Raw genomic sequence first — 24,486 nt, 5'->3', positions numbered from 1 at the left:
TTTTTAGACATCAACATGTTTAATAACATACAGCATTATAAAATCTTCGTGCAGATATTACAGAACAAGACTGTGACTTGGACCTCCTTGAGATTTACTCTAGCTTGTTGCATTTGGTCTGAAAATCTACGTAATTCAGCAAATTTCTGTATTTAGTCCTAGGAAATACGAAGCAACTTTTAATTACTTTAGTTTTTTGTTTGTTTGTTTTGTTTTTGTCGGTTATTTCATGGTGTTTTGTTAGTTTGTTTTTTTCAAGTGGTACCTCATCTTCCCTGTTAATTTTCATGGTTGTTAAATTAACCTTACATGAGAAGCTAAAAGGAAATTTTTCTTATTCATAGTCCTAGATACAGGATCTGTGATCTTGCCTTCTTAACTTCCTGGCCTACAAAAGATTTGCTGGTTTGGAAAGATGGTTATCTCGCCCAGACTTTCACATCTGGCTCCAAGATCGGCACAGAAACAATCTGAAGCAATTTAACCTCTTGCTCTAATTCCAACTTCTGCTGAACAGCCTTTCTTCAGCTGTTCTGCTTCCAAATTAGCTTAGGATTTCTTGTGTCATAGCAGTTCTAATCCTACCAGTTACAGACATGTTATCCAGTAGCTGTTCCAGAACAAGATTTTTACCTTAGCTACGCATTTTTTCCCTGCAGAATTCAGAGAAAATTTTATTTCATTTTGTATGTCCATTTTGTATTAGCAACTTCATTGTCACTGATGCTGTAACCATAGATGTCAATGTGGGTTACTTCCGAAACTGGATTTTTACCTTGAGTAGACCTGTCAAATAAAACTTCATTTATCCAAATGTAGCCCCTGGCTTCAGATTCTGTACTTTAGCTTTTTTGTTTGTATTGAGAGTAACCTTTAGATTTGCTGCTGATCTCAGTGGGAGTTTGAAAGGCTCTTCTTCTTTGGGCTCTGTTTTATTTCCCATGTTGACTTTATTCCTTATGCCTCTGGCAAATTAGTTTATAATGGGAAGATATACCTTGGGGATTTTTACCCCACATCAGAGCAGTTGACTACACCTAGTCTCTGCTTGCAGCAATTCTGTTTGGGATTCTGGAATATACAATAATGAAGCCTGACTATCTCAGGAGTGCTGTGATATTTCCATGTGATAAAAAATTTAAAAAAGCACAGCTATTTGGGATCAGCTCCTCAGATAAATCTAGTGCCTTAGAACTTCTTTAAAAGTGACTTTTCTCTAAATCCACTGAGTACTTTAAATAGAAAATAGGGTTGATCCTCAACTAAGGTCTGACACTAAATTCTTTGTGATAGCTCTTTTTATATCCAGCAAACAAAACTCCTTAAATCAATGTAAACTCTCTGAGTAATAGGAATTTTAAGAGTGCCAGTACTGCAGGATAATAAAAACCTGGCACAGAGACATTGCTGTCATGGGGGAATGTTAGGTTGTTGCATTAACTAATAACAATAGAAAAATTAATCAGTTTGCTTGCTTATATTTTGCTGCTAGCTAGGCAGACTGATTAAGTTCTCTATTACTGGCTATGTTAAGGGCTTTATTTTTGTCTTATTTTCTTATATGACTATCTTATTTTTGACAATACCATCGTCGCTCTATTTGTAGGTTTCCATAGACATCTCACTGTAAGGGTAATACTTGTGATGAAGAACAGTATCAGAATAGCTGGTCCCCCTTGGGATGCATTTGCTCAATCTTTCTATCTGGATCACTTAAAATCTTCAAAGACCAGCTGTACCTGGGTATTAATGCTCTTTCACAACCATATGTTCCTTTTCTGCATAAAATCCATGTAAGGGGGACGCTTACATAAAAATCTTGCTGCAAATTATTGCCGCATGCTCCTTCTGTAAGGGATAAAGGATAAGGGACAAGCAGGAGCACATGACTTTAATCAACCCATGGTAGGATACTTGAACAAACATGGGTAGCTCTTTCTCTTGCCTTTCTCTAGCCCTCCCCCAGAGTAATGGTAACTGCTGCCTGGAAATAGCTCTGGTCTATTCGGATGAGTAGAAGGGCAGGTCTTTCAGTGTTAACTGTTGCTACACACACCGTACAGATAGAGTGGTTACTTGATAAAGGAAAAGTAGATGTCGTAGATATATATCTCACTCTGCAGCATTTCAAAACATATTCTGTGCAAGAATTTTGCGCATGTACTTCCTGTATTCCACACATGCAAATAAGCCGTCATTATTAGTACAGACATAGAAAAATAAACACAATATGAAGCCAGCAGGCACAAGGTAATAATTAAAATAGCATTTCCAAGTTGTTTGGTATCCTGGGATTGTTCACCCCTTTAATAACATTTCTATATTCTTTATGTGAGTTTTCTTATAACTTTCACAGTAGTTATTATTGAAATATAGGCAAGTGGAATACACATCCACTACAAACAAACATGAAGAATATTTTCATAAACCATCTCCAAACCTTTTTTCATATAAACCTGGCATATGCAAGCCAGGTGATGGAATTCTTCTTTTATCTGGGTTGACAAGAGTGTGTAAAACATAAATTATGTAAGCTACAGTAACTAGCAGTCTCTGAAAAACACAAGTAACAGGATGGAGGAATATTATTTGAGGATGGAGGAGTTTGCCTCTTCTAGAAGCTGGCTTTGCAGTAAAATTCACAGCACAATGTATCAGCAACTTCAGGGCTGCTGCTGAACAAATGGGAGCACTGCCACTCTGGGCAGGTGACAGAAGGTGAATTAAGCTGTTCTTAGAATGCTTCCAGTGGACTGCAAAGAAAAATTGAGCTTATGATATTGAAGAGGAAAGCATCGAAATAACAGCACATCAAAAGCAGCAATGATCTAGAAATGTCTCAAGACCAATGCTGGGTCTGCAGAAGAAGTTTTGAGAAAATCCATGGGAATTTTATATGGGTAATTTCCTTCCTAACTTCTTTCTATTTAATGGTAGTCAGAAAACACACAAATATCAAGAGTATGTGTTCAAGGTGTCAGTATAGTAAAGAGAATGCAAATTACATATTAAGATTTCTTGAAGGTTTAGATAACTCATACAGTCAACTCCTCCAGAAATTCATCAGTCTAAAGTTTGGTGTTATTCACCATTATACTCTTTCAATGAGGCAGGTATAAATTTGAAGATGACAGAAAAGGGAATGAGATTCTATGCATTATATTTAATTTAATCATATTCACTTGGATTCTTAGCTATGACCTTGAATTTGGTTATATTTGCAATATAATTCACCAGAGAGAAGATGAGCTTCTGGAGCATTAGATTTGTCATGAGATGTCAGATTTCTACACCAAGTAGGAGGAAGAGTAACTAAGAAATGACACTGGTATTATCCTGATTTTAAATTCATCAAAAGAATAGAATTCCTTGCAGCTGGAATAGCATCAGAATGCTTATAGATTGCTTTTTTCTCCTTGCTACTGGAAAACTGCATCCTGCCTCTGTGCTGGATGATTTTTCTTATTGTGCTTTCCACCCCTTGGGAACTGCTGGTATCAGCTCTGCATAAGTCATTGGAAAGTTTCCTTCTGGTAAAATATCAGCACGCTGTGAAAATGCACAGAAGTCACTGGTAACTCAAGTTATTTACTATGTTACATCATCAAGTGCAGCATAATGGTAACAGCGACATGCTTTTAGAACTTGCAGTGGTAAGATGGCTTTTAAAAATAACGTGGAGTACTTAGAGGCATGTTCACATGAAAATATAGGAAGACAAAAGCAGAAATTATTTCTGTTTCACTCACACTGTGGATATCATAATAATAATATTTCACAACTGCTCAACAGGTGGTATGTATGGTTTATGCATGATAAGATAACCAGAAACTTATCTGTTGTAAGGAATGAATCAAATGCAGAGTGACCCACCTTAGTCTTTGACTTCAGCTTCACGAGGAACCTTCCCCACAAACTGTTGCAGGGCTTGTGATTTATTGCTGCTGTCCAAGTAAAATGCACAGATTATGAGACTGAATTCAGTGACTACTTGCAAGTATTGGTGTCCTGGTTTTATTCCCACAAATACTACATCTTCTGCCCTCTGAGATGCACACACTTTCTTGGACTGTCAGTGTACACTAAGGTACTTTCAAACTGTCCATGCTGAAAAAAAGGTATCTTCAGCTACTTGTGAGGCCACTCACAAAAGTGGAAACGCTATTTTTTGGCTACATGAGCAGAAATGAAATATGCTTTCCTTATTTCCATTTGTATATTCACTGTTATTTCTTTTTCCAGTCATTGTTTTATTCTATTTGTTTGTCACTAACATCCAAGCAAAATTCTGGTGGAAGAATATCCCTCTAGACCTGTGTGAAGTCAGCTGACTTTGACAGTGAAACGGGTTGAGCTTCTGTAGTTTGGGAGTGAGAGCAATGTGTATGCAAGAATAACTTGGACAGTGGGTTTGCAAATAAGTGAAGGAGGTTAGAGAGTAGCCTTGCTCACCATCCACTGAACACCATCCCTTTTGTGTGCTCTGGTTTTCAGATCTCAGTAGCGGTACAGATGGTTCTGAGGAAGAGTTTCTGCTACTGCAATGAAACAAATAGATCTGCAGAACTATTCAGGATGTCAGTACAGATCTCTATTTATGGATCCATAGTTATTTTCCATACATTGTCCTTTGCATATGCTAGAGGAATTTTCACAGGATCTAAAAGTAAGGTTCTTCAACCAAAACTAAAATAATAAAAAAGAGAGCTTCGTGCAGCCTGTCTTGCTGTTTCAAAGACAGGAAAGTCAATGCACAGCTCCAGAAAAATACAATGCTGAGTAAGAAGTATGCAGTTTCATAACGACTTGGGTTTTCTTTACATGCAGATGGTGGGTAAATTGCTTGTTTGGCAGGATAGCAAGTGAGCTCTGAAGCCTGCTCTTGTATCATGAGAAAAAAGGTTGTAGGTTATACTGAGAAGAGCAATTACACTGTAACTGTTATGCAGTGTATGTTGGCACTGCAGCAGTGCAGATCACAGCTTGATAGACCTTGGGACAGATACTATTCAGGTCAGCTCCAGGAAAACACTCAGTGTAAACATTGCTTCCAACATTCGCCAAAATGAATGGAATAAACAATGCTGCTAGACCCTCACATGCTATAAAATGATGACCTTAGTGAAGCCTTATTATTTTATGCCCTCTGGGTACATCTGACCCTAACAGGGTCTTGCTCATGCTTTGGATGCTTCAGGTAAAGTGTTAGATGATAAGAAGCAAACAAAGAACAAGGGCAGAGTTCTTTGTTCACTGTTCAAGAACAGAGTATTAAAGTATAAATTTATTTAATATATTTTGCCAATTTATTTTTGGAACATCCTAGAAAGTAGAAATTTTTAGATTAAAAAGAGTACTGATGTGATTATGGATTTTAAGTTAGAGTAATAAAATCTTGAAAAAAACACTACCGTATTTATATTCTATTTATAAATACATTCTCTTTATATATATATATGTATATATATGTGTATATGTATGTATGTATGTATATATATATATGTATATATATATATATTCTAATGTCTTAAATCAAGAGAAGCAGATCTGATCAGAAAAATGTCAAATAAGCTGCAGTAACAGCAAAAGGTGATTTAAGTCTGTTCACCTTACTAGACAAAATCTGATCAGTGCATTATTTACTTCCCCTAGTTCTTTAGCTTAAAAACACAATAAAAAACAAACACAAAAAAAAAACCAGAAACCAAAACAAACACCCAAACTAAAAAAAAACAACTCTGTGCACTGTGTTAAGTAAGTAATAGTAAGTTTCCTAATTCTCCTCTTTTTCCCTTCTGCTATTAGTGCACTTTTTTCCAGGCATTATGCAATTTGATAGTGTAATATCAAGAGTGCCATAAAGGCAATTTTATTTTTATACTGGGGCAATTAAAAAAAAAACAGTCTACTCACAGCAAATTTGGAGCCAGATTAACTATGCCAAAAGTAGCAATAACTGCAGTGTAGAAAAGAAGATAAAATTGATTGTGTCTTCCCTAAAGAAGAGGGCAGAAAATTGCTTATTTGTTATAAAAATCAGGTTTATAGCGAGATTGTTGATCTGCACATGAATCTTCCTTGTTTATAAAGAAATTATTGGAGGCAGGAGAAGTCTGAAAACCAGTTAGTAAAAAAAAAAAGCTTTAAAATCTGTTTTGTAGCCAAATTTGAAGTAGAAAAAAGTATATTAATTACTCAAACATACCTGTATCTGTAATAAACAGAACCATTCTTCATGATGATGTATTAGTCTCTAAGGAAACTGCAGAGAAAAACTTTTTATGTACTTAATTTCCATATTCCTGAACGTAATCCAACTGTTGATTATTTAATGACATATTTAAAATCTTTATTGCATTGTTGTACTGAAAAAATATTGTGCATACATTTTGTATTTATTTGGGCCAATATTTTCAAGGATGAGCAGGAATGTGGGATACCCAGCCAAAGATATAACACGTATTCTGAATTAGGCTTTCAAAAATTGAAGCATCTTTAAAACCTTGGCTCCAGAGTTTCTTTAAGCTGATATTTATATTGACACACTCACACATAATGGGAGAGCTTTACTTTCCTGGAATGTTAGCAATGCTACCTCTGCTATTTTCTTAAAACTAAAAATGCAGTGATTAAAATATCTAATCTTACAAACTCTTAACAGCAGAAATAACTTTTGCTCTACATAATTGGATTGGATTTCACAAAATTTTGAAGATACACACTGTATCTCATGACTGGATTTTGAATCTAACCCACTGTCTCTCATATGATAGGATACCATGACACTAAGCTATGGCAGAAGCTAACTGCTGATGAAAACATTGCAATCCTTTATTCTTAGTTGCTCTGCAGCTGATGGGAGCTTCCAGTGTACAGCTGCACCTGCATGCTCTAGTGGCAGCCAGTCTATCTCTCTCTGTTGACAACAGCCTACTCCCACCTACAAACACCTAGGCATGGGCCAAGATCAGCTCACACATACTAGCATCAACCTCCAGCTCCTCAGGGCCTGTCCATCTATCTGCTAGATGCATCTTTTAGGATGCTAGATTGAATCTCAGGAAGAACTCCTTCAAACTTTTGTGGTCATCCTTTCATTACGTCACCCCAGACAGTCACAAAAAAGTTCCCTGCAGCATCAAGCTTTAGTTAGCAGGTTTATCTTTCAGTAGCTTTTCATTTCTTAATTCCCACCTGCTTAGCTTATTACCTTAAGTTTTATGATCCATCAGGATGTTACAACAGATTGGTATATATATTGGTATAATCATTTGGGAGCTAGATCTACAATCTGTACCAAAACTTCATGGTTTCCTTATTTAGAAATAACAGGAGCATTTGGCATATATTGATACCGACATATATTAAGGTCTCGTGGGTTTCAAACCATAATTTAAAATGTGGCTACTTCATCTACATGTTAAAAGCCTTGTATATCACCAGTTTGTCATTTGTGCTTGTTGTCATTTTATTTTTTATTCAGGATGGACAATGAAACAGGTAGCTTGCAGTCACCCAGGTTTCATGTTTTCATTTAGTTCCACTTGTCCCCATGCTTGACAAGAGTAATACTCAACTATTACTAATTACTTGTGGGTAGAGCTGATTGGTCACTTTGTCAAAGAAAAATCCTGCTTAAAATCAGACATGTTTTTAAGAAGTTAAATTATTAGCATAAACAATATCCCTCTAATGATCTTCTCTAATAGTTTTGTGTTCCTTTCATTGTAGATTACTGTGTACTTGACTCTAATTATAGTAAATCCTATTACATTAATGCTCATCGTACTGGTAATCTGATTATCTGTATAGTGTAAAAGTCATACAGATTGTAGTGACAATGACTTATTTCCCAGAAGTGCAAAATGGGTTTCATACTTGTGGTAAGAGTACAAATATGCAACTCGACATATAAAACAGCCTTCATTTCACATTCTGAACAATTTCAACGTATTCATGCAACATCCAGCTGGCCTTCGGGCTTTACAGTCCCATGGATGTGGAAACATTTCCATTAGGATTTAATCAAAGATATTAATGAATCTAAATCAGGGTCTGAATTAATATCACTTTATAAAATGAGGCACGCATACATTTTCTGGCACAAAAAGCTCCTGAAACTTTAGTTATACTCCCTCTCATTTCGATTGACTGATGCGTACAGCTACCATGCACTGAACTCACTATCCCAATTTTAAAATGTAAAGGAAATGTAGAGAGGTATTATTTCTAGACAATTGAGTACAGTCTCATGAATTGGTCTTCTTTCTCTATTTTTTCACAAAGGTTCTATAATGCCTATCACAACACTTCAACAGTTTCCCCTTTTCTTTTAAGTGTTGTGTGCTTGGAGACTTTCCCATTGGGCATATCACCTGAAAATGAAAGCTACTAGCAACTCTACATTCCAGAATGATAGCAGTCTGGTCACACTTCCCATCAGAATTACATACTCTCTCAGCTCTAACAATATGCAGTTAGCAAGACTAATTAATTAGATCTTTGTGTACCGAAGTTGTGATGTGTTGCAGATGGTAATATATTTCTTAGAATCTTTTATGGGAAGTGAGGCTGCTTACGCTTCTTTTTCTGTTGCATCTCACATTGAAATTGTGTGCTTGGTGATTTCTTCCCTCCAGTAGTTTTCTACATGAATAATCTGTATCAGGGAGCACTAATGGAATTCATGCATATGCTTATCTTTTTCTACATTAAGCTTATTTTATCCTGTGAGAGGGTCATGTTTGTCAGGCATAATGTGATATATGGATAATTTTGACTTACGGTGCTTTTCTTTTTTTTTAAAGTAATGTCTCAGAATTACAAGTTTGCGACAAATAGGTACAAGTATTGAACAGACAGTGGCAACACAGATCTATTTTGCACAAGCCTGATTTACTGGCTTTAATAGCATCTTAAATTGTAAAATTTGATAGTAGTAGCATAAAGGAGTTCCACATCAGACACAGTAAAAAAGCACTAGGACTGTCCATACAGGAGAATAGTTCTGACCACACAGACACCTGCCTGCTTGCTTGCAAGTTTCTTTCAAAATTCTAACAGCACATTCTAAGAAACTTCAGATTGTCAATAATAGGTTAAGTAAAATACATCAATTCTGTGAAGATATTTGAGGACAAAGAAGCACTGGAGTCTCCCCATCTGATGTACCTGTAGATTCTAAGGAACTCTTGTGCCTTTGGCAAATATAACACATTTATTTCCCCAGAAAGAAAGTGGGACATGGGACATATGAAGTCTATACATTAATGGCAAGGAAATCTGTTTCAGTATCTGTCTTGCCTGAAGGATCTGCATTAATGTTGTTAGTAAAAGGGAATCTTTATTAATATTACGATTTTAGTTGACCAACTGTGAAAATTATTGGAACTAGTACTAAAATGTAATGCAGTAAAAGAACTCTTCTGGTGAAGGGGAAGATTTAGATTAAACTGGAGTCCATTTGGAGATCAGTAATCTGAAGTCATGTTTTAATCACAGTCTGGGATGTTGCAGCACCACTTAACAAAGGGAGATGTGTAATAAGAAGTTCCCAAATCATATGAAATACCATAGGAGAACAGAATTCAATATGCATACACCAAGATTTTTTATCAATCATTAGAGTAAAAATCAGTAAGGAGAACAGATATATTCTAACTAACAAAATATCAATTGTTCCACCTACACTCTAGCAATGGTATTGAAAAATAGATGGAATGGACAATGTAGTGTTATGAGAAGTCCCCCTTATATATAGACTAAAGCAAAGGTTAAGACTATTCTAAAATGCAAATAAAAGATTAATAGAAGATTAATATACCATAAAAGCAGCAACAAGTTTATTTAAAGTCTGCTTCAGCTCAAATATGATTTTGACAACCTCAAAAAAGAATGCACTTGACTGCTCAAAAATCTATTATTAAGACCTAATCTACCCTCAAAAGGTGCTGATGTAGTGACTACAGCACCAATAAGGATGCCATTTATTCTAGTAAAATTTTTATTTATTTATTTTTGCCAGACAATGTAGCATATACAGGCTTGCAAAAAAAAAAAAAAAAAAAAAGAGTTAAATCAGCAAAAATTAGTATTTTTGCTTGTCTACCAGCACAGCTAAGTCAGTTGAATACATAGTTTCTTTTTCCTCTCTTCATTCTTGAAAACAATTTTCTGCCGCCCAAACTAATGTCAGACCTAAATTTCTCCAGCTTCTGTGAGTTCAATCAAGACTAAGTGACACAGGTGAGAGTTTAGGATGGCAGCTAATGACAACTGGCACTACACGGCCAGAAAGCAAGATAAACAACGGGCTTCCTTAAATTAAACACAAACTCAGCAGAAGTAAATAATACTGAAAATTCTTGCTTTGCACTACCTGCAATCTCCCATTCTTACAATGACAAAATTGAAAAAAAAATGACTGATGTACTTTAGGATGAAATTGGTGTTAGGACACTGTTGTACTCTCTTGTTATTATGGATGGGGCTGTGAGCAACGTGGTCTAGAGGGAGGTGTCCCTGCCTATAGCAGGGGGGTTGGAACTAGGTGACCTGAAAGTTCTCTTCCAAGCCAAACCATTCTATTATTCTATGATAGTTATCTGCTTTGCAGATGATAGGAGCTCCCAAAATACAGTGCATCAATACCATGCTCTCGGTTGCAGCCTGTCCATTTCCCACTGTTGACAATAGCCCACTTACCTACAAACACGAAGGCATAGGTCAAGATCAGATCACACACACCAGTGTTAATCTCCACCTCCTCAGGGTCTGACCATCTATCTGCTACATGGCACACTATACTAGCATAAACTTACTATCATGAATGGAATTTGGGCCAATCACACATCTATTCAAGTGTAGCAGTCATACTAATGTTGTGACTTTCTAAACTAGTGGTCTGTCCTTCTGGAGGCAAGAAGTGCTTTAGGAAGCCATAGCAGAGACAGGCTTCAGAAGAAACAGTGGGGACTAGGCAATAGACATATTACAGAGATTGTCCTGAAATAAAATCTGCAGTTCAGTTTACCCATGCAAATAAAATTAAGGAACAATTACAGCTCTGCATGGTCTCATATTGAAGAAAAAAAGCCATAATGAATCGACTACATTAAACTGAAGTAATAAAACAGAACATTAATTGTTTTTAAATGTATGCTAGGTTCAAAAAACATAAGCAGCTTTCAGCTTTCTGTATTGAAGAAGAGTGTATCTCACTCTCGGGCAGGGAATATCTACTGTATAAATTATGGCGTAAGCTCAGCTAAAGGGTCCACATAGCCTCAGAGGTAACAGAGGGATATCTGGGCGCTTACCCTAATCTGGAAGCTGCTGACTGACTCCTTCTAAAAATAGGCTTTTCATCTGAAAGGCAAGAGAGACAGGACCATTTTACTCTTTTAGGTATATAAAAAAACACGCTTAAAAAACAGTGTTCTGAAAGAAATATATAATGGAGCAGCACTAAGAACGAACAGGTATGAGGGAAGCAGAAATAAAGGCAATTAAAATTAGAGAATAACATTATATCATTAATTTATTGGTCTCTGCAACGCACACGAAGAACTATGGATGATATATTAACTGTACAAAAGTTAATTCCTTAGAGCCAGATAAACAGAGTGAAGTCACTGAAAACTATAGAGCTACATCTGAAATAACTAATTATTTTTCAAATTTAAAAAGTATTAGGAAGTCCTACTTATATGATTCCGACCCTTCATTAACAGATTTAAAGTTGCTGAATAAAGATTTGAATGTGTAGCCAGGTTCCATTGTTAAATTGCATTGGTAAATGTAAGCTATTGTTGGCACATTTCTTAACACTTTAGTATATGGATACTTAAAATAGATTTATGTTCCAAATCTCCCATTGTAAAAATGGGACAAGCAATGTTTTGGGACTCTCAGTGCTTAGCTGCTTCTCCCTGTTTTATGAGATTTCAAATCAAATTTCCTCCCATTGAACCCTTACATTGCCTTATCTACAATGTTTCTACAACTACCAACAGATTAAGACTAGGTTTTTTATTTCAAGAATTTCTTTGAAGATAATATGTGTTTTTTTCTAACTGACAGTTATAACAGGTACATTAAAATTGAAATATGATATTCAAACCAATACAGTCTCATTGTTCTGAAAGTCAGTATTTCCTTGCATTTCAAGGTGCAATGATTTTCTTAAGAGGACTGCACAAGTGTAAATGAATATATTGTAGCTCCCATTCTGCTAACAGTGGTGAGAGTAACGTCCAGCCCACACTCACGCTCCCATAACTTGTGTAGGCAACAGGTGTTTTCTCAGTGAAGTAATGACTGGATGCACAGCAGGGAAAAACAATGTGTTGGTTTTATATTTTTTATTTCACAGCAAAAAAAAAAGGTCTCTGCAGGTTTTCAAACTGCTTTGAAGTTCTGTCTACAGAAGACAGTATACTTACTATTGGCATTATGTAAAGACAAGAATTAACTCCTTGTCTTTAATGTTCCTAATAATTTCAGTTTAACCATCCTTCATTGCTTTTCGTGTGAGATCTCTCAAAAGACAAAGAACCCATCACTGGTATTTTGTGTGACATAGATCTTCAGGCTGAACACTGAGCTAGCAATTGAATTCTAAATTCTTCTCTGACATGGAATTTGTACACATCTCATTTCTAGCTGAAAATGCAAAATCACCCATATCCTTAACCACAGTAATACAGTTCTTACGAGATGCCTGTAATTCAGATCTGATGTTTACAAGTAAAACATTTACCTTCTTTGTACTACATCATACTACAGTCCAAATGCACAGATTACACACAGAAAAAGAACCAAAAAATCACCAAATCGCTCATCTCTTAGCCTCAAAGTGACAATGCTGTTCATAGTATTTTTTCCAAGCTGATAATGTCAACTGGGACATCTACTCCAGCCAAGTATTACAATTCATACATACTATACATAGTTCACTCCAAATATAACATCTCCTATTTATTTTCATGGAAAGTACAACGCATACAGAGAGGACAGGAACACTATTTGGTAGAGCAAATTCTTAGCTAGAATGAACTCCATTTCAACATAGACACCACCGTTAGCTCTGCATTTTCACCAGTGATGAACAAGAGCCTGCATGCTGTGCTCAAAAAAAACCTGTACTAGCAGAGGTGACCCACTGTCATCACTGCTGAAATGCATCATCACCACCCCACTGTGCTGACATCCACAGCTTGGCCTCCATAAAGCTTCAGCAAGAGTTGATTGGTGTCAATGGGTGTCATTTTTTTCACACAAAGAAATTCAATTCCAGAATTCTGCTTCATTTGCACTTCCATGTCAGACACCATTCTGTCCAACTGCCCCTCTGCTGCCATCTGTCACAAGGCAACATGTAATGGAATACTGGTGGGAAGCTTCAACCTCTGCTGCCATACCACCAACACCCAACTCATGTTGTGGGGCAGCAGAACGAAATAGGAGGCATTACTTTTGGAGCAGCCCTTATGTGTTATCTTAACAGAAAGTTGTCACTTCAGAATGGATTTGCTCTTATCTATATTCTGCAAAATATCTACATAATTTAGGAGTACTGGAACAACCAAAATACCCCAGATGATATCAAGGGACCTTCATCTTCCCCTAGTCTGACAGTTTGGAGGAAGAAAAAGAACTTTTTGCATTAAAACACTTAACAACTATCTCTCAACATATGTATCAGAACATCTACAGAATATCCTAGAAAGAAATGGACCCATTTCAGTGGATTTATCATATTACTTGAGATTGAGAAGGTTTCAGACTTGAATTAAGGATAACTCGGAGCTTCCTGCCGGGGCACAGCCACCAGCTATCTCTAGCCATATTTCCAATTGCTGTTTATCAACAGCCCCGTGCTGCCCTTCATCTCAGGTATGGCTGCTCAGAGATGGGTCTTCTGATGTTTACAATGAATTCCAAAAGCACTCATCAAGAGCTGGACTTCTTTCTACAGCTCTCAGTGTGTAACTTGAAGAGGGCACAAACCAAATTAAGGTTGTAATGATAATGGTCACACGTAGGACTATTACGGTTATGTTGTCAGCTACATTTGCTGAAGGATCCAGAGGTGCACATCCCTCCTCATCCCGAAGGAGGCTTGGTTGGAAGCGCTGCCCTGTCCTGCCAGCCCAGCACGCCTCACCTCACCTCACGTTTACCTCCACCTTTACCTCCTCACCTCCATCCTCACCTCAGCCTTCACAATCAACTTCATCCTCACCTTCACCTTCACCCTCACCTCGCTGCACCTTCACCCTCACCTCAGCTCCACCTTGAGCCTCACCTCGCCTTCACCCTCACTTCCCCTCACCTCCACCCTCATCCTCTCACCCTCACCTTCGCACTTCCCTCTCACCGCACCTCAGCTCCTGCCGCTCACCCTCACCTCACCTTCCCCCTCCCCGCCTCCGCAGCGCCGCCCAGGCGGGTACCGCGCCGATTCCCCCCGTGACCGACGGCCACGAGCGCCCGTGTGTGGCGGCAGGGGCAGATCGGGACGGCGCGGGGCTATTCCGGGCGCTAAGGAGATCAGGGCGAGGCAGCGCGGCCGGGCTGCGGCATGGCGCCCCGCTGATGGCGGGAGGGCAGCGCCACAGCTACGCCACATGGGCGGGGGGGAAAGCACAGGTAGCGGGGCCGGGCAGCGGGTCAACGCGGCGTCCGAAAGGGGCAGGGATGGAGGGGAAGGAGGCCCGCAGGGCTGGGGGGGATGCGGGGTAACGGACCGCGAGGGGACGGACGGCGGGGGGGGAGGTAGGGCCTAGCGAGAGGCGGCGCAGGTGAGGAAGGGGCGAGCGGCCTGCGGCCTGCGGGCAGCGGCGGTGCGGGAGACGGGAAGCGGCAGGTGCGAACGGGGGGATGCGGGCAGCAGGGCGGCTGTGGAGGAGGAGGAGAGGAGCGGGCCGGGGGGAGGGCAGAGCGCGGCGGGAGGCGGAGGAGCGTCAGCTGGAGCGCGGATGGCGGGAGCGCGGCGGGAGGAGGAGGAGGAGGAGGAGGAGGAGAGCGTCAGCGGGGGGCAGAGATAGCGGGAGTGCGGCAGGAGGAGGAGAGCGAGAGCCGGGGGGGCAGAGAGCGAGGGAGCGCGGCAGGAGGAGGAGGAGGAGGAGGAGGGGAAGGAGCGCGACGCAGGGACGGCAGATGCCTGGAAATAAAAATTTGATGATTGCATGCAGCGGCTGGAGAGACTCTGTCGGTGGCGGCGGCGGGGACGCGGCAGGGACAGGGGGGGCGACGGCAAAATGAAGTATCAGAAATACCTGACTGTCTTGCAGATGGCCATAGGGGTGACCGCCTCCAACAGGGGCAGTCTGATGCCCTTAAAGAGGAAGCTGTGGTGAGTAACGCACCGCGGCCGGGCGGCTCTGCGGCCGGGCGGGGACGGGCGGGCGGCGGCCGCGGAGCGTCGTGCGGGTCCGCTGCGGGCCCGGGGCTGCCGCGCTCCTCAGGGCGGGACGTTCCGGCTCCGAGCGCCCCGCGGGAGCTGCCCGCGACTCAGCGCCCGAACGGTCCCGCTCGGCGTCCCGCGGGGCGCTGCCGCGGCCGGGCAGGCGCTGCGCTGCGCTGCGTGCGGGGCGCTCACACGGGCGGCTCCGAGTCCCAGCCCGCCGGGCCGTGCCTCCCTCCGGGCAGGTGGGCCGGGCGGCGGTGCGGGCCTCGGTGCGGCGGCTGAGATGCTGAAATGGACTTTTCCTCGACTCATTGTCGGTGTTTTCTTGCTCGCCGATGGGTGTGCTGAACCGATTTTTCTGGCCGAATCAACAATACGTTATGAAAAATGTATTAAAGTGTAATTGTGTAATGTGGGTGAGTAGGGCAGCGACAAGCATATGGCACTGTGCTATTCAGCACTCGCTGGCGGGAGCAGGCCGCTGCTGGCTGCATGGAGGCAGCGGGATGTGCCGTCAGGACAAGCTGCCAGGTCCACGAGCTCGGGCTTTTCGTGGGGGAACCGCTGAGAACAAACGCACACCGAGAATTTCTCTCCTCAGAAAGACAAAGTGGTGCCGGTGTTTCTTTCTTTCACTGTACTTGTTCGCTCACGGTGAAGGGAAGTGCCATAGAAGGCATGGTAGGTCATGCTGCTTAGAGGGGCACCCTCTGCAGGGACAGAGGTGTTTGCATGTCGGCAGCCCCAACAAATACATGATTACCTGAATTATTCTACAATGTGCTTTTCCCTTAAACCACCTCCCCCCGTCCAGTATTGCCAGTTAGCATACACGGTATCAAGGAAATGCGTCCCTTGCAGGAGCAATGTATAGCTAATAAGCTCTGTCATTAGTTCCAAATCTTACTATAAAACAGATTGCAGATCCATTTCTATTAACTGTAATGCACAAGATCAAATGTAGTCTTACACATACGTTGTCATGCAGATAATTTTATTACATTTACTCAAATCTAAAGGTTTTATAGTATATTCAGTGGTTTGATTTTGATTATGTAAGTTACATAAAGTGCTACCACTGTACCTGCTCCGTTCTCCTCCAGTGCTTTTCTTGTCTGTGCACAGAAGAACATCCATCGATATATTACTTCTTTTGACAGTCTAATTATGCGTCATACAACACTAGCACTTGTTCTATTTCTTATTTCCTATGTCTTCTTGGAAACGTTTTTAGACATGTTAAAATGAGGCTATTTGCATTTACTTACTTTAAAAGTCTGAAAGCTCCCTCTTCACTCTCTCCTTGATGTGATGTCTGCAGCTGGAGTTAGATCAGCTCTATATTGCCTGGTTTTCTGGCAAAATGCTGTGCTTTTTGAGGGATTTCAAAACAACAGAGTGGATCCCCACTGATGTGTGCTAAGAGCTGTGCATTTTGTAACGTTTGTGACTTGTCTCAGTATTGCTGCAATGGTAGGCTTCATGGAGATTTAGTTAGCTAAGAGTGTTAGGGAGAAATAAGATCATTTCTATTTTATTTTTAGCGATATCTATGAATTATTTCAGGTTTGGCAGCGTATCTCTAGGATGTTGTTGTTAGTAGGTGACATGATATTATGCAGTCACTTTTTCTTCGAGAACTTTAATAGCATTAGGCATTATCTTTGAATAGAATTTATGCTCATGTAAGAAATACTATTCTCCGATGCATTTACAGAAATGCTTAAGGTTACTTTATTGTTTAGTTTGGGGTGGTTTTTTTGAGCTTAGTCTGTATCAAATAATCCACTAAGAAAAAGTGAATATAAGAGACAAGAATAGATACTGTTATTACTAAAATCAAGGCGATATTAGAGTCTATTTCCAACACAGAAAGCAAAGGTGTGTTCTAGAACTGAATCACTGAGAATCTCCAAGAAGCATAAACAAAATGTGTAACTGACCAATTTTATAATCAATGGATGCTGATTTTCTTTCGTTTTAGTTTAGCAAAAAGAAAACAACAACAACAAAAAGCGTTTTGTTTAAGCAGTCAGATTCATGAGTTCTTTGATATGTTGGTACTTAGTGAAAGTGGAAGCAAAAGGCGTAATTTAATAAAAAAGGGTTAAAATACTCATCTTTTTGTAGGTTGAGATAATCCACCTGAATCCTACTGAATGAAAATGAAAAAGGTAACAGCGATGCTTTATTTCTTTATGGAGCATCTGTCACTCCAATTTCCTACTACTTTCCTCCCTGGAATCCAAGTTCTGTTCCTGTTGTAGAAAAGCAGAGTCAGGAATGAAAACAAAGAAGGTGGATACCCACGTCTCATGATGAGTTCACAATAAACTGGTGTAGACTGCCTGAGTATAAACCAGAGAGCGGTCCAAAACAGATGCTGCAGCTTGCTGTGGGAAGTGGTGTAGATGGAAATTTGACTGCATTTAATGTGGAACTTGGTCATTTTGGGGTGAGGTTTGTTGGAGGCAGTTGGGTGTTGATTCTAGTGATGAAGGAAGTTGCTGGAGTCTAGAGCTGCTGATTCAGACCCGTGTTTGTGAGGCACTGTAATTTAATACATAGGAACCAAATGAGATGAGTAGGGTGTTCTTAACGGTCTTGCTGTATCTGGATGCAAAAAAGTGCTGTCATAATGCTGCCAGTTAGCAGAGTCTAACAAGTCAATAAGCTGTCTTCATTCAGAGCGGCAGCCTCATTCCAGCTCTGGGCTGAGGCAACATGAGAATCTTGCAGGCTGTGATGAGCTTCTTCGTGGACAGATGCTCTTTTCTGAGGCTGTGTAGTAATACTTCTTTGGAGTACTACCTCTATTTCTCCAAGAGTAGGGTTTTATCTGGTGCGTTATGTTTGAAATGATTACAGGAACTAGATAATTATTATTTTCTTCTGAATTTCTAATTTCTATTGTGAAGTCGGTTATTTCACAGAGGTTTTCAAATTGGAAAACCATCATTTCTGGCACTGAGATTTCATTAGAGCAGTTATTAGGGGAGCAGATTTAACAATAAGGGATGTGCTGTTTTGCACCTTGGAAACTGCAGCAGTTTCTTTCACCATGGTAAGAGAACCCAGAACTTTATTGGCCAACATCTGTTAATAGTTTCTGTTATTATTTTTAATGGTGAGGGTGGCATGGATTAGCACATTTGCTAAAATACTCAAGAAAAACTGCTGACCCGGGAGCACCTTCAAACAGTAAACTGACATCAGTATTTACTGAAATACCAGTATCTACAACCGGAATGCTTTTAGAATAGGAAACGAAAGATAATATATTTAAGGAGAACTATACAAATACTCAGTAATTTCTTACTGCACTGACAGTTTTTCTCTCCCAAAGGGAGAAGGACCAAGCCAAAAAGAAGAAAAAAAACCCCCACAAACAAAAACCCAGGATTTTTTCTAGCAGCTCTAATAATCTTCACTGATATTCTCATGTGTCTTCAAGCATTTACCTCTACCTTCAAAGTCTTCCTCTGCTTGGGTCTGCTCCCTCTGGCTCCCCGTGGTGCAAACAAGTGTGAAGTCACGAAAAGGCAAAATGCTGTTACTGATGTGTTTTTTGTTACCAAGGATATTATGGAAATGACTGAGGCTATCCATGGTGATGTCCGTATGTCTTTTTAGAGTGTTAGGTAGTCGTCTGAAGTAATCCATAGGTTACAGCAAAGCCTGCAGAAGCAGTGTACTACAGAATTTGCATTTTGACGGGGTCTAATCGGTGCCGTTGTTAAGTGAGTGTGTGAGGTAGCAGTCTGGATGGTAACAATAGATGCTGTTTGTAAGATGTGCATGGGCAAATTTATTTTTAGGCATATAAGTAAACTTGCCTGCACTCAGTGTGGAACAGTCGGCATTAAGCATTGATTTAAACGCCTGGTTGAGTGTTTGTGTTCAGGCTGGGGTCAGATGTGAAAGTTCAGGCTCATAGCGAAGGATGCCTGTTTTATCATTAGGACCATCCCTAGGGAGAAAAGTGTCACTGTTAGTTTATGTTCCATGTAGAGACAGAGCTGAAAAAAGCAAATAATGGAAATGTCATTTCAGTATAAAAGAAATAAGGCATCAACGATTCAGCCTCTTGGGTGTGGCTGCAGATGTATGTGGAAAAACACAGATCACCAGAATGGATGTTATCCATTTTGTATTATTGGTTCTGTTAATACTTGTTTGAAATGAGAATAGAAGTCTCAGCCTAGTCCACTGTAAAGATTTATTGGTGTTGCAAATTAGTTGACATATATATATTTTTTCTGATGAAGGTGAGAAGCTGCGCTTTGTAGTGAAGATATTGCAGAGATACACAAATGTTTTTCACAGTAGGGAACTGTTCAGGGTTGCCAGTAATTGTTTCATATTAGGCTTTTATGTGTATATATATATATATTTATTTTTTTAAAACAAAACCTAACATTGAATGACTATAAATGTTAGGTCTTCCAGGCAATCGGGAGTGAGTTTCAGCTATTGCACTGTTTGCTGGAGCCAGAAGGCATACTGGCCACGTTCAGCTGCACCCAGCTGACATCTCTGTCATAGTGGGGAAGCCTGTCTTCTCATCGGACACAATTACAGACAGTTCACACATTTCTCAATAGAGACCCGTGTAACTACTAGAGATAGAAGTTTCAGACTCGCATGACCACCTGCAGTAACCATTTGCTACAGATACCTCAGCGCTTTTTAATAAGATGGGTGGACAACTTGCAGGATATGAGAATCACAGTGATTAATGATGTCACTAAGTCCTGTTGAGGATATATCGTTGTCAAAGATTTGTTCTCTATCTGTTATATTCAGAAAACAAATACAGTAATTGTTTCAGTCCACAAACTATTCAATTGTTTGGATACAGCTCTATAAAATTGTTCAGAACTCTAAATCAATAAATAATGGGCTTTAAATCTCTTGAGTCTGACTGTTCTCCCTAGAAAATTAGTGTGACATCAATTTAGCTACTTCAGCCAAAACAGAACTTAAAACAAATGTTAGGCAATATTGAAGCTTGTTATGAGTAGTAGTTTTCTGCAAGCAAAATATAAGTGTAGTTTTTAATAATAAAAGCTGAGGTATGTTACATAGATTGCATCTAATTATATTTGAGCGTGCATAGAGGCATTAGTCCTTGATGTGACAGTGCACTTTGAGGTAAATGTTGACTAGTATTTTGTTAGGATGATGTGCTCATCAATGGAGCACAGATACTAGAAGTGTCTTGATGTTTTTGCTTATTTCTCCAACCTGAGAAATAATTCAGTCACAGTTATGTAATCTGATATCTGATCAGGAACCAGCAAGGTCAATGTAACTGTTGTAAGAATTGTGGGGAATGAACAGAAATCTCTGGCTCAAGGTGGGATTTACAAAGCCGTTCCATTTTACCAAGTAAAATTTCCAGAATTGGAGTGCCTTGATTTGGGAAACCCCAGATGAGCCACGTTAGAAAGCTGTTATGCTTCCACAGAATACTGAGGATGTTCTTTGATAGACAAAACAAGTGCATTTGCAATAAGGCATCTAGAATCATTCACTCCTTTTAAGGATCTGGAGTCAAATTTTTAAACATCTAGGCTTCTCTAAACATCTCATTCTTAAGCTTTGAATTGAGAGTGCTTTCATGAAGTAGTTGATGAGTTGCAGACATCCTAAATGGAGAAATCTTCCTTTCTTAACTGGTGATAATTCCTCTATACCCCTGTACTACAGCCAGAGATTTAGCAACTCAATTAGTAGTTTTCTATTAATTAAACAACACAAATAAAATATGAAGATGTAATATAATGTAGCAACTTCCATTAATAATTTATTTTTTTAACTTGTAGTTCAGATGTCAGGACTGTAGTATCACATAATAGTTTCAGCCTTCATTTAAAAAAAATAACAAACAACTCTATTTGTCAAGTTGCAATGGAAATGATGAGGGCAGAAAGCAAGACAGAAAAGTAAGAAGAATTTAAAAATCTGTCGTTTGGTTCTATGCAAAATATACTTTCAATTCAAACACTTTGGGGTTTGCCTTGTGAATTTGGGTTCACTGAAACCAATATTCCCATTTATCTTGCAACCTCGTGGTCTTCATTTTGGCATCTTTTTCCTTATGGAATTTCCCTAGTGCCTGAATCAGTTGCCATTGCTGTACTGCACCAATGTCACTGGAATTCTTGAGGGTTTCATTGCTGTGCCCTGCGTTCCAAGAGGGTGGGTGACATAGATCCAGTTCTGTCTCAGGTTTGTTAGCATCCCTTTGCTAAAGCTAGAGGAGTATCAGAGGCACCACAGGAGCTGGCATTTCATTTCTTTACTCTTGCCCCAAAGTTTCACAGGAACCTGTGGATATCTTTACAACACTGAGCTTCAAGATTTCCACTGATTATACTGATTTGATTTTTCTTTAGTTGGTTAAATATTTATTTACTTGTAAAAGCACACAAGTAAATAATGTTATTTAAGAAAAACCGTGTCTTTGAATCGTGATATTCCTTCCCACTAAATTATTCTTTGAAAGTTAAGTGTGAATTTTAAAGCAGGATTTGGAACTGGGAAATGATCACTGTCAGTTGTTCTCCATCAGAATGGAATGATGGGTGGATTCCAGGGGCAGCAAGCTCTGCTCCTCTCTTCTGTTTTTTTTTTCTTTTTCCCAAGCACCTTAGAAGAATGGATCTGACAAGTGGGAAAGACTTCAAAATGCATCACTAGTTTTACTTCTTCAAAAGCTGTGTGACTTTGATTAGTCTGTTATTTTTATAGGCTTTCTTTCACTTTATTTTATTACATATATTTTAAGGCTTCTTAGTATGAGAAAACATTAAAAGACTTTGAATTTAAATAACTATACATCTAAAGGCCCCGGACTAAGTGGTTTGAAATAGAAAGGAAAATTCAGAAAAGCCTGGTGCAGCTTACAGTTGTTCAAAAATATTTCTGTTAAATGTGAGGAAGAAAATATTATGAAGTTATTAAGCATTTAATTGGCTGGAGGTAAACATGAGGACTTAATGACCCAGGTGACAATTATTGAAATAGGCAACCCTCATAGATTTTCTGGGGTGAGAATAAATCCAGACTTACCTGTGGTGAAAGCAGTGGATCTCCTTGTGGGCTCCATGGTCAGTGTGTGGTTGCATTAAATACTTTTGGATTCACTTTATCAGAAGTGTTTGCAGAGTCCTGTAACGTGTCCATAAGACATTCATACAAGGAAGATGTATGATCAGCGTAAATGTCACTTTTTGTCTGTGAACAGGCATTGTGACAGAGCAGCTGTCTTTCCTTGGGACTTTGTTTTGCTGATTCTTTAAGACATTTCAGCAGGAAATCTGTGGTGTTGATTTGGTTTCTGTGTGCAATTCCATTACAGTAGCAGCGCAGCATCTTTCTCTGAGCTTACCCCATAAATAACTTCACCAAAAAAATCTGGTGTTGTCTAAGCTGGAAGTTTATGCGTTTCTGAATATTAGTTATGTAACAATTCTGAATGTTTTCTTTTCTTGCAGTTGAAAGTTCAGGGGTAAATTAATCCAAGGGGGAAAATATTAATTTGGAAATCACAGCAATTCAACAAAAAATGAAGGTCTTTGTAAATTGAATGAGAAATTTTAGAATCTCTCTCTCTCTCTTTTTTTTTTTTTTTTTTTAATTTACAAATTTTATTGCTGTGACTTTTGTTTCTCCAGCCTCTTACAAATGTGCATGGGGACATTTTATTCCTGCCGTTAAACAGTGTAGATCCCAGGGTTCCCCTACCTACACAAGTATATTCAGCCTGGATATTTTGTACTTGAAATTTTGTGTGTCGATCATTAGCATGGCTCACTCTATGCAGTGTCTCTTTGTGATGGCGTGTACCTGTAAAGGCACACACCTTTCCTCTTTATTTGTCAAAGCACTTATGTACGTACTGAAGCCATTAATTCCAAGTTTAAAAAAAGAAACCCTAAGATATATAGGAATCTTAACGGTTACAGAGAAAATCACTGAACTGTTGTTGTCCACAGCCTTGGGCAATGCAAAAAAGATGTGTATGGATAGATGTGTGCACACATGTTTTGGTGGCCTCTTACGCCTGCAGTTGCGAAAAAGAAGAAATGTAAATCTGCTAAATAAGACTTCGTTTTTTGGATGCTCGTATTTGCTGGAGCACAGTACTCGCTTTCCTAATGCGGTGTCACACTGACTAGAGACTATTTTGCATTTAAAATATTGACCTTTCGAAACTTATTATATTTAGTTAATTGTTAACCCCATTTACATTTACTCATTAACAACTTTCAACAATCTATTTGGCATCTGGGGAGCTTACTCAAAATACTTCAATTGCAAGCTCCTCTTAGAACTATATTTAGATGACCAATGTGATGAAAACCTTAAAAACTATAGTTTTAATTACCTCTACAGCTGTAAAAGGTCCTTTTCATTTAGTTATTGCTCATCATTATTCTTCGCTAAAACATCTGAAGTGCCGTTAGTGCTTAAACTGGAAAAGGTCAAAAGCCAAATTCTGCCAGGGTCCCTTTGATTTAACCAACAGACAACAACGTGTATCACAGAACACAATTTTTAAATTGAATTAGTAGTGAAAAATATCCCTTCTAGTTTTTCAAAAGTAAAATATGTTTCTCTGTACTTTTTTGATGCTTCTTACATCAGTGCAGAAAATGTACAGATGACTCAATCTGCAAGCAGTGGTGGATTTCGTGGGAGCTGTGTTTCCTCACCTTTTGTTGTCTTATTTTGATGCTGCCTGTTTGAAAACTAAAGGTTGGATTGAGACTCCTGTCATATCACCCTTGCACATTTTTTGCTTGTATATTAGAAATGTGATATATATAAAGCGATATATTCTTTGTCTGATATGGATCTCTTTTTTATTTGACAGGGTAACTCCATCTTCCGAAAATCCCAATGGTGCTACCTGTAGTGTAAGTCAGGGAAAGCCTTCTTTAAGAAGAATAAAAGGGAGAATACACAGAAGCAAGAGCCTTGATAGCATTGATTTCTGTGAATTCACTGTAAGTACTTTGTCTTTTACATTTATTCTATCTGAAGTTACAAGAATTTTGCTGATA

General features: G+C 39.2%; 1 protein-coding gene across 9 annotated transcripts in view; it reads left to right on the top strand.

Moving 5' to 3' along the window:
* Positions 1 to 15,176: 15,176 nt before the first annotated feature.
* Positions 15,177 to 24,486, top strand: part of TJP1 (tight junction protein 1) — a 154,345-nt gene continuing 145,035 nt past the window's right edge. For 5 of the 9 annotated variants that reach the window (XM_015872631.2, XM_015872628.2, XM_015872626.2 and 2 more), the window contains exons 1-2: positions 15,232 to 15,358; positions 24,297 to 24,429. In XM_015872631.2, the coding sequence (XP_015728117.1) occupies positions 15,264 to 15,358; positions 24,297 to 24,429 (228 nt within the window). In that variant the 5' untranslated portion in view covers positions 15,232 to 15,263. Of the gene's footprint in view, positions 15,359 to 24,296; positions 24,430 to 24,486 lie in introns of all 9 variants that reach the window. The other 4 variants (XM_015872624.2, XM_015872622.2, XM_015872623.2 and 1 more) reach the window with 2 other exon arrangements.

The sequence above is a fragment of the Coturnix japonica genome, chromosome 10 (assembly GCF_001577835.2).
Source record: "Coturnix japonica isolate 7356 chromosome 10, Coturnix japonica 2.1, whole genome shotgun sequence".
Lineage (NCBI taxonomy): Eukaryota > Metazoa > Chordata > Aves > Galliformes > Phasianidae > Coturnix > Coturnix japonica.
This window is presented reverse-complemented; position numbering and strand designations above follow the sequence as displayed.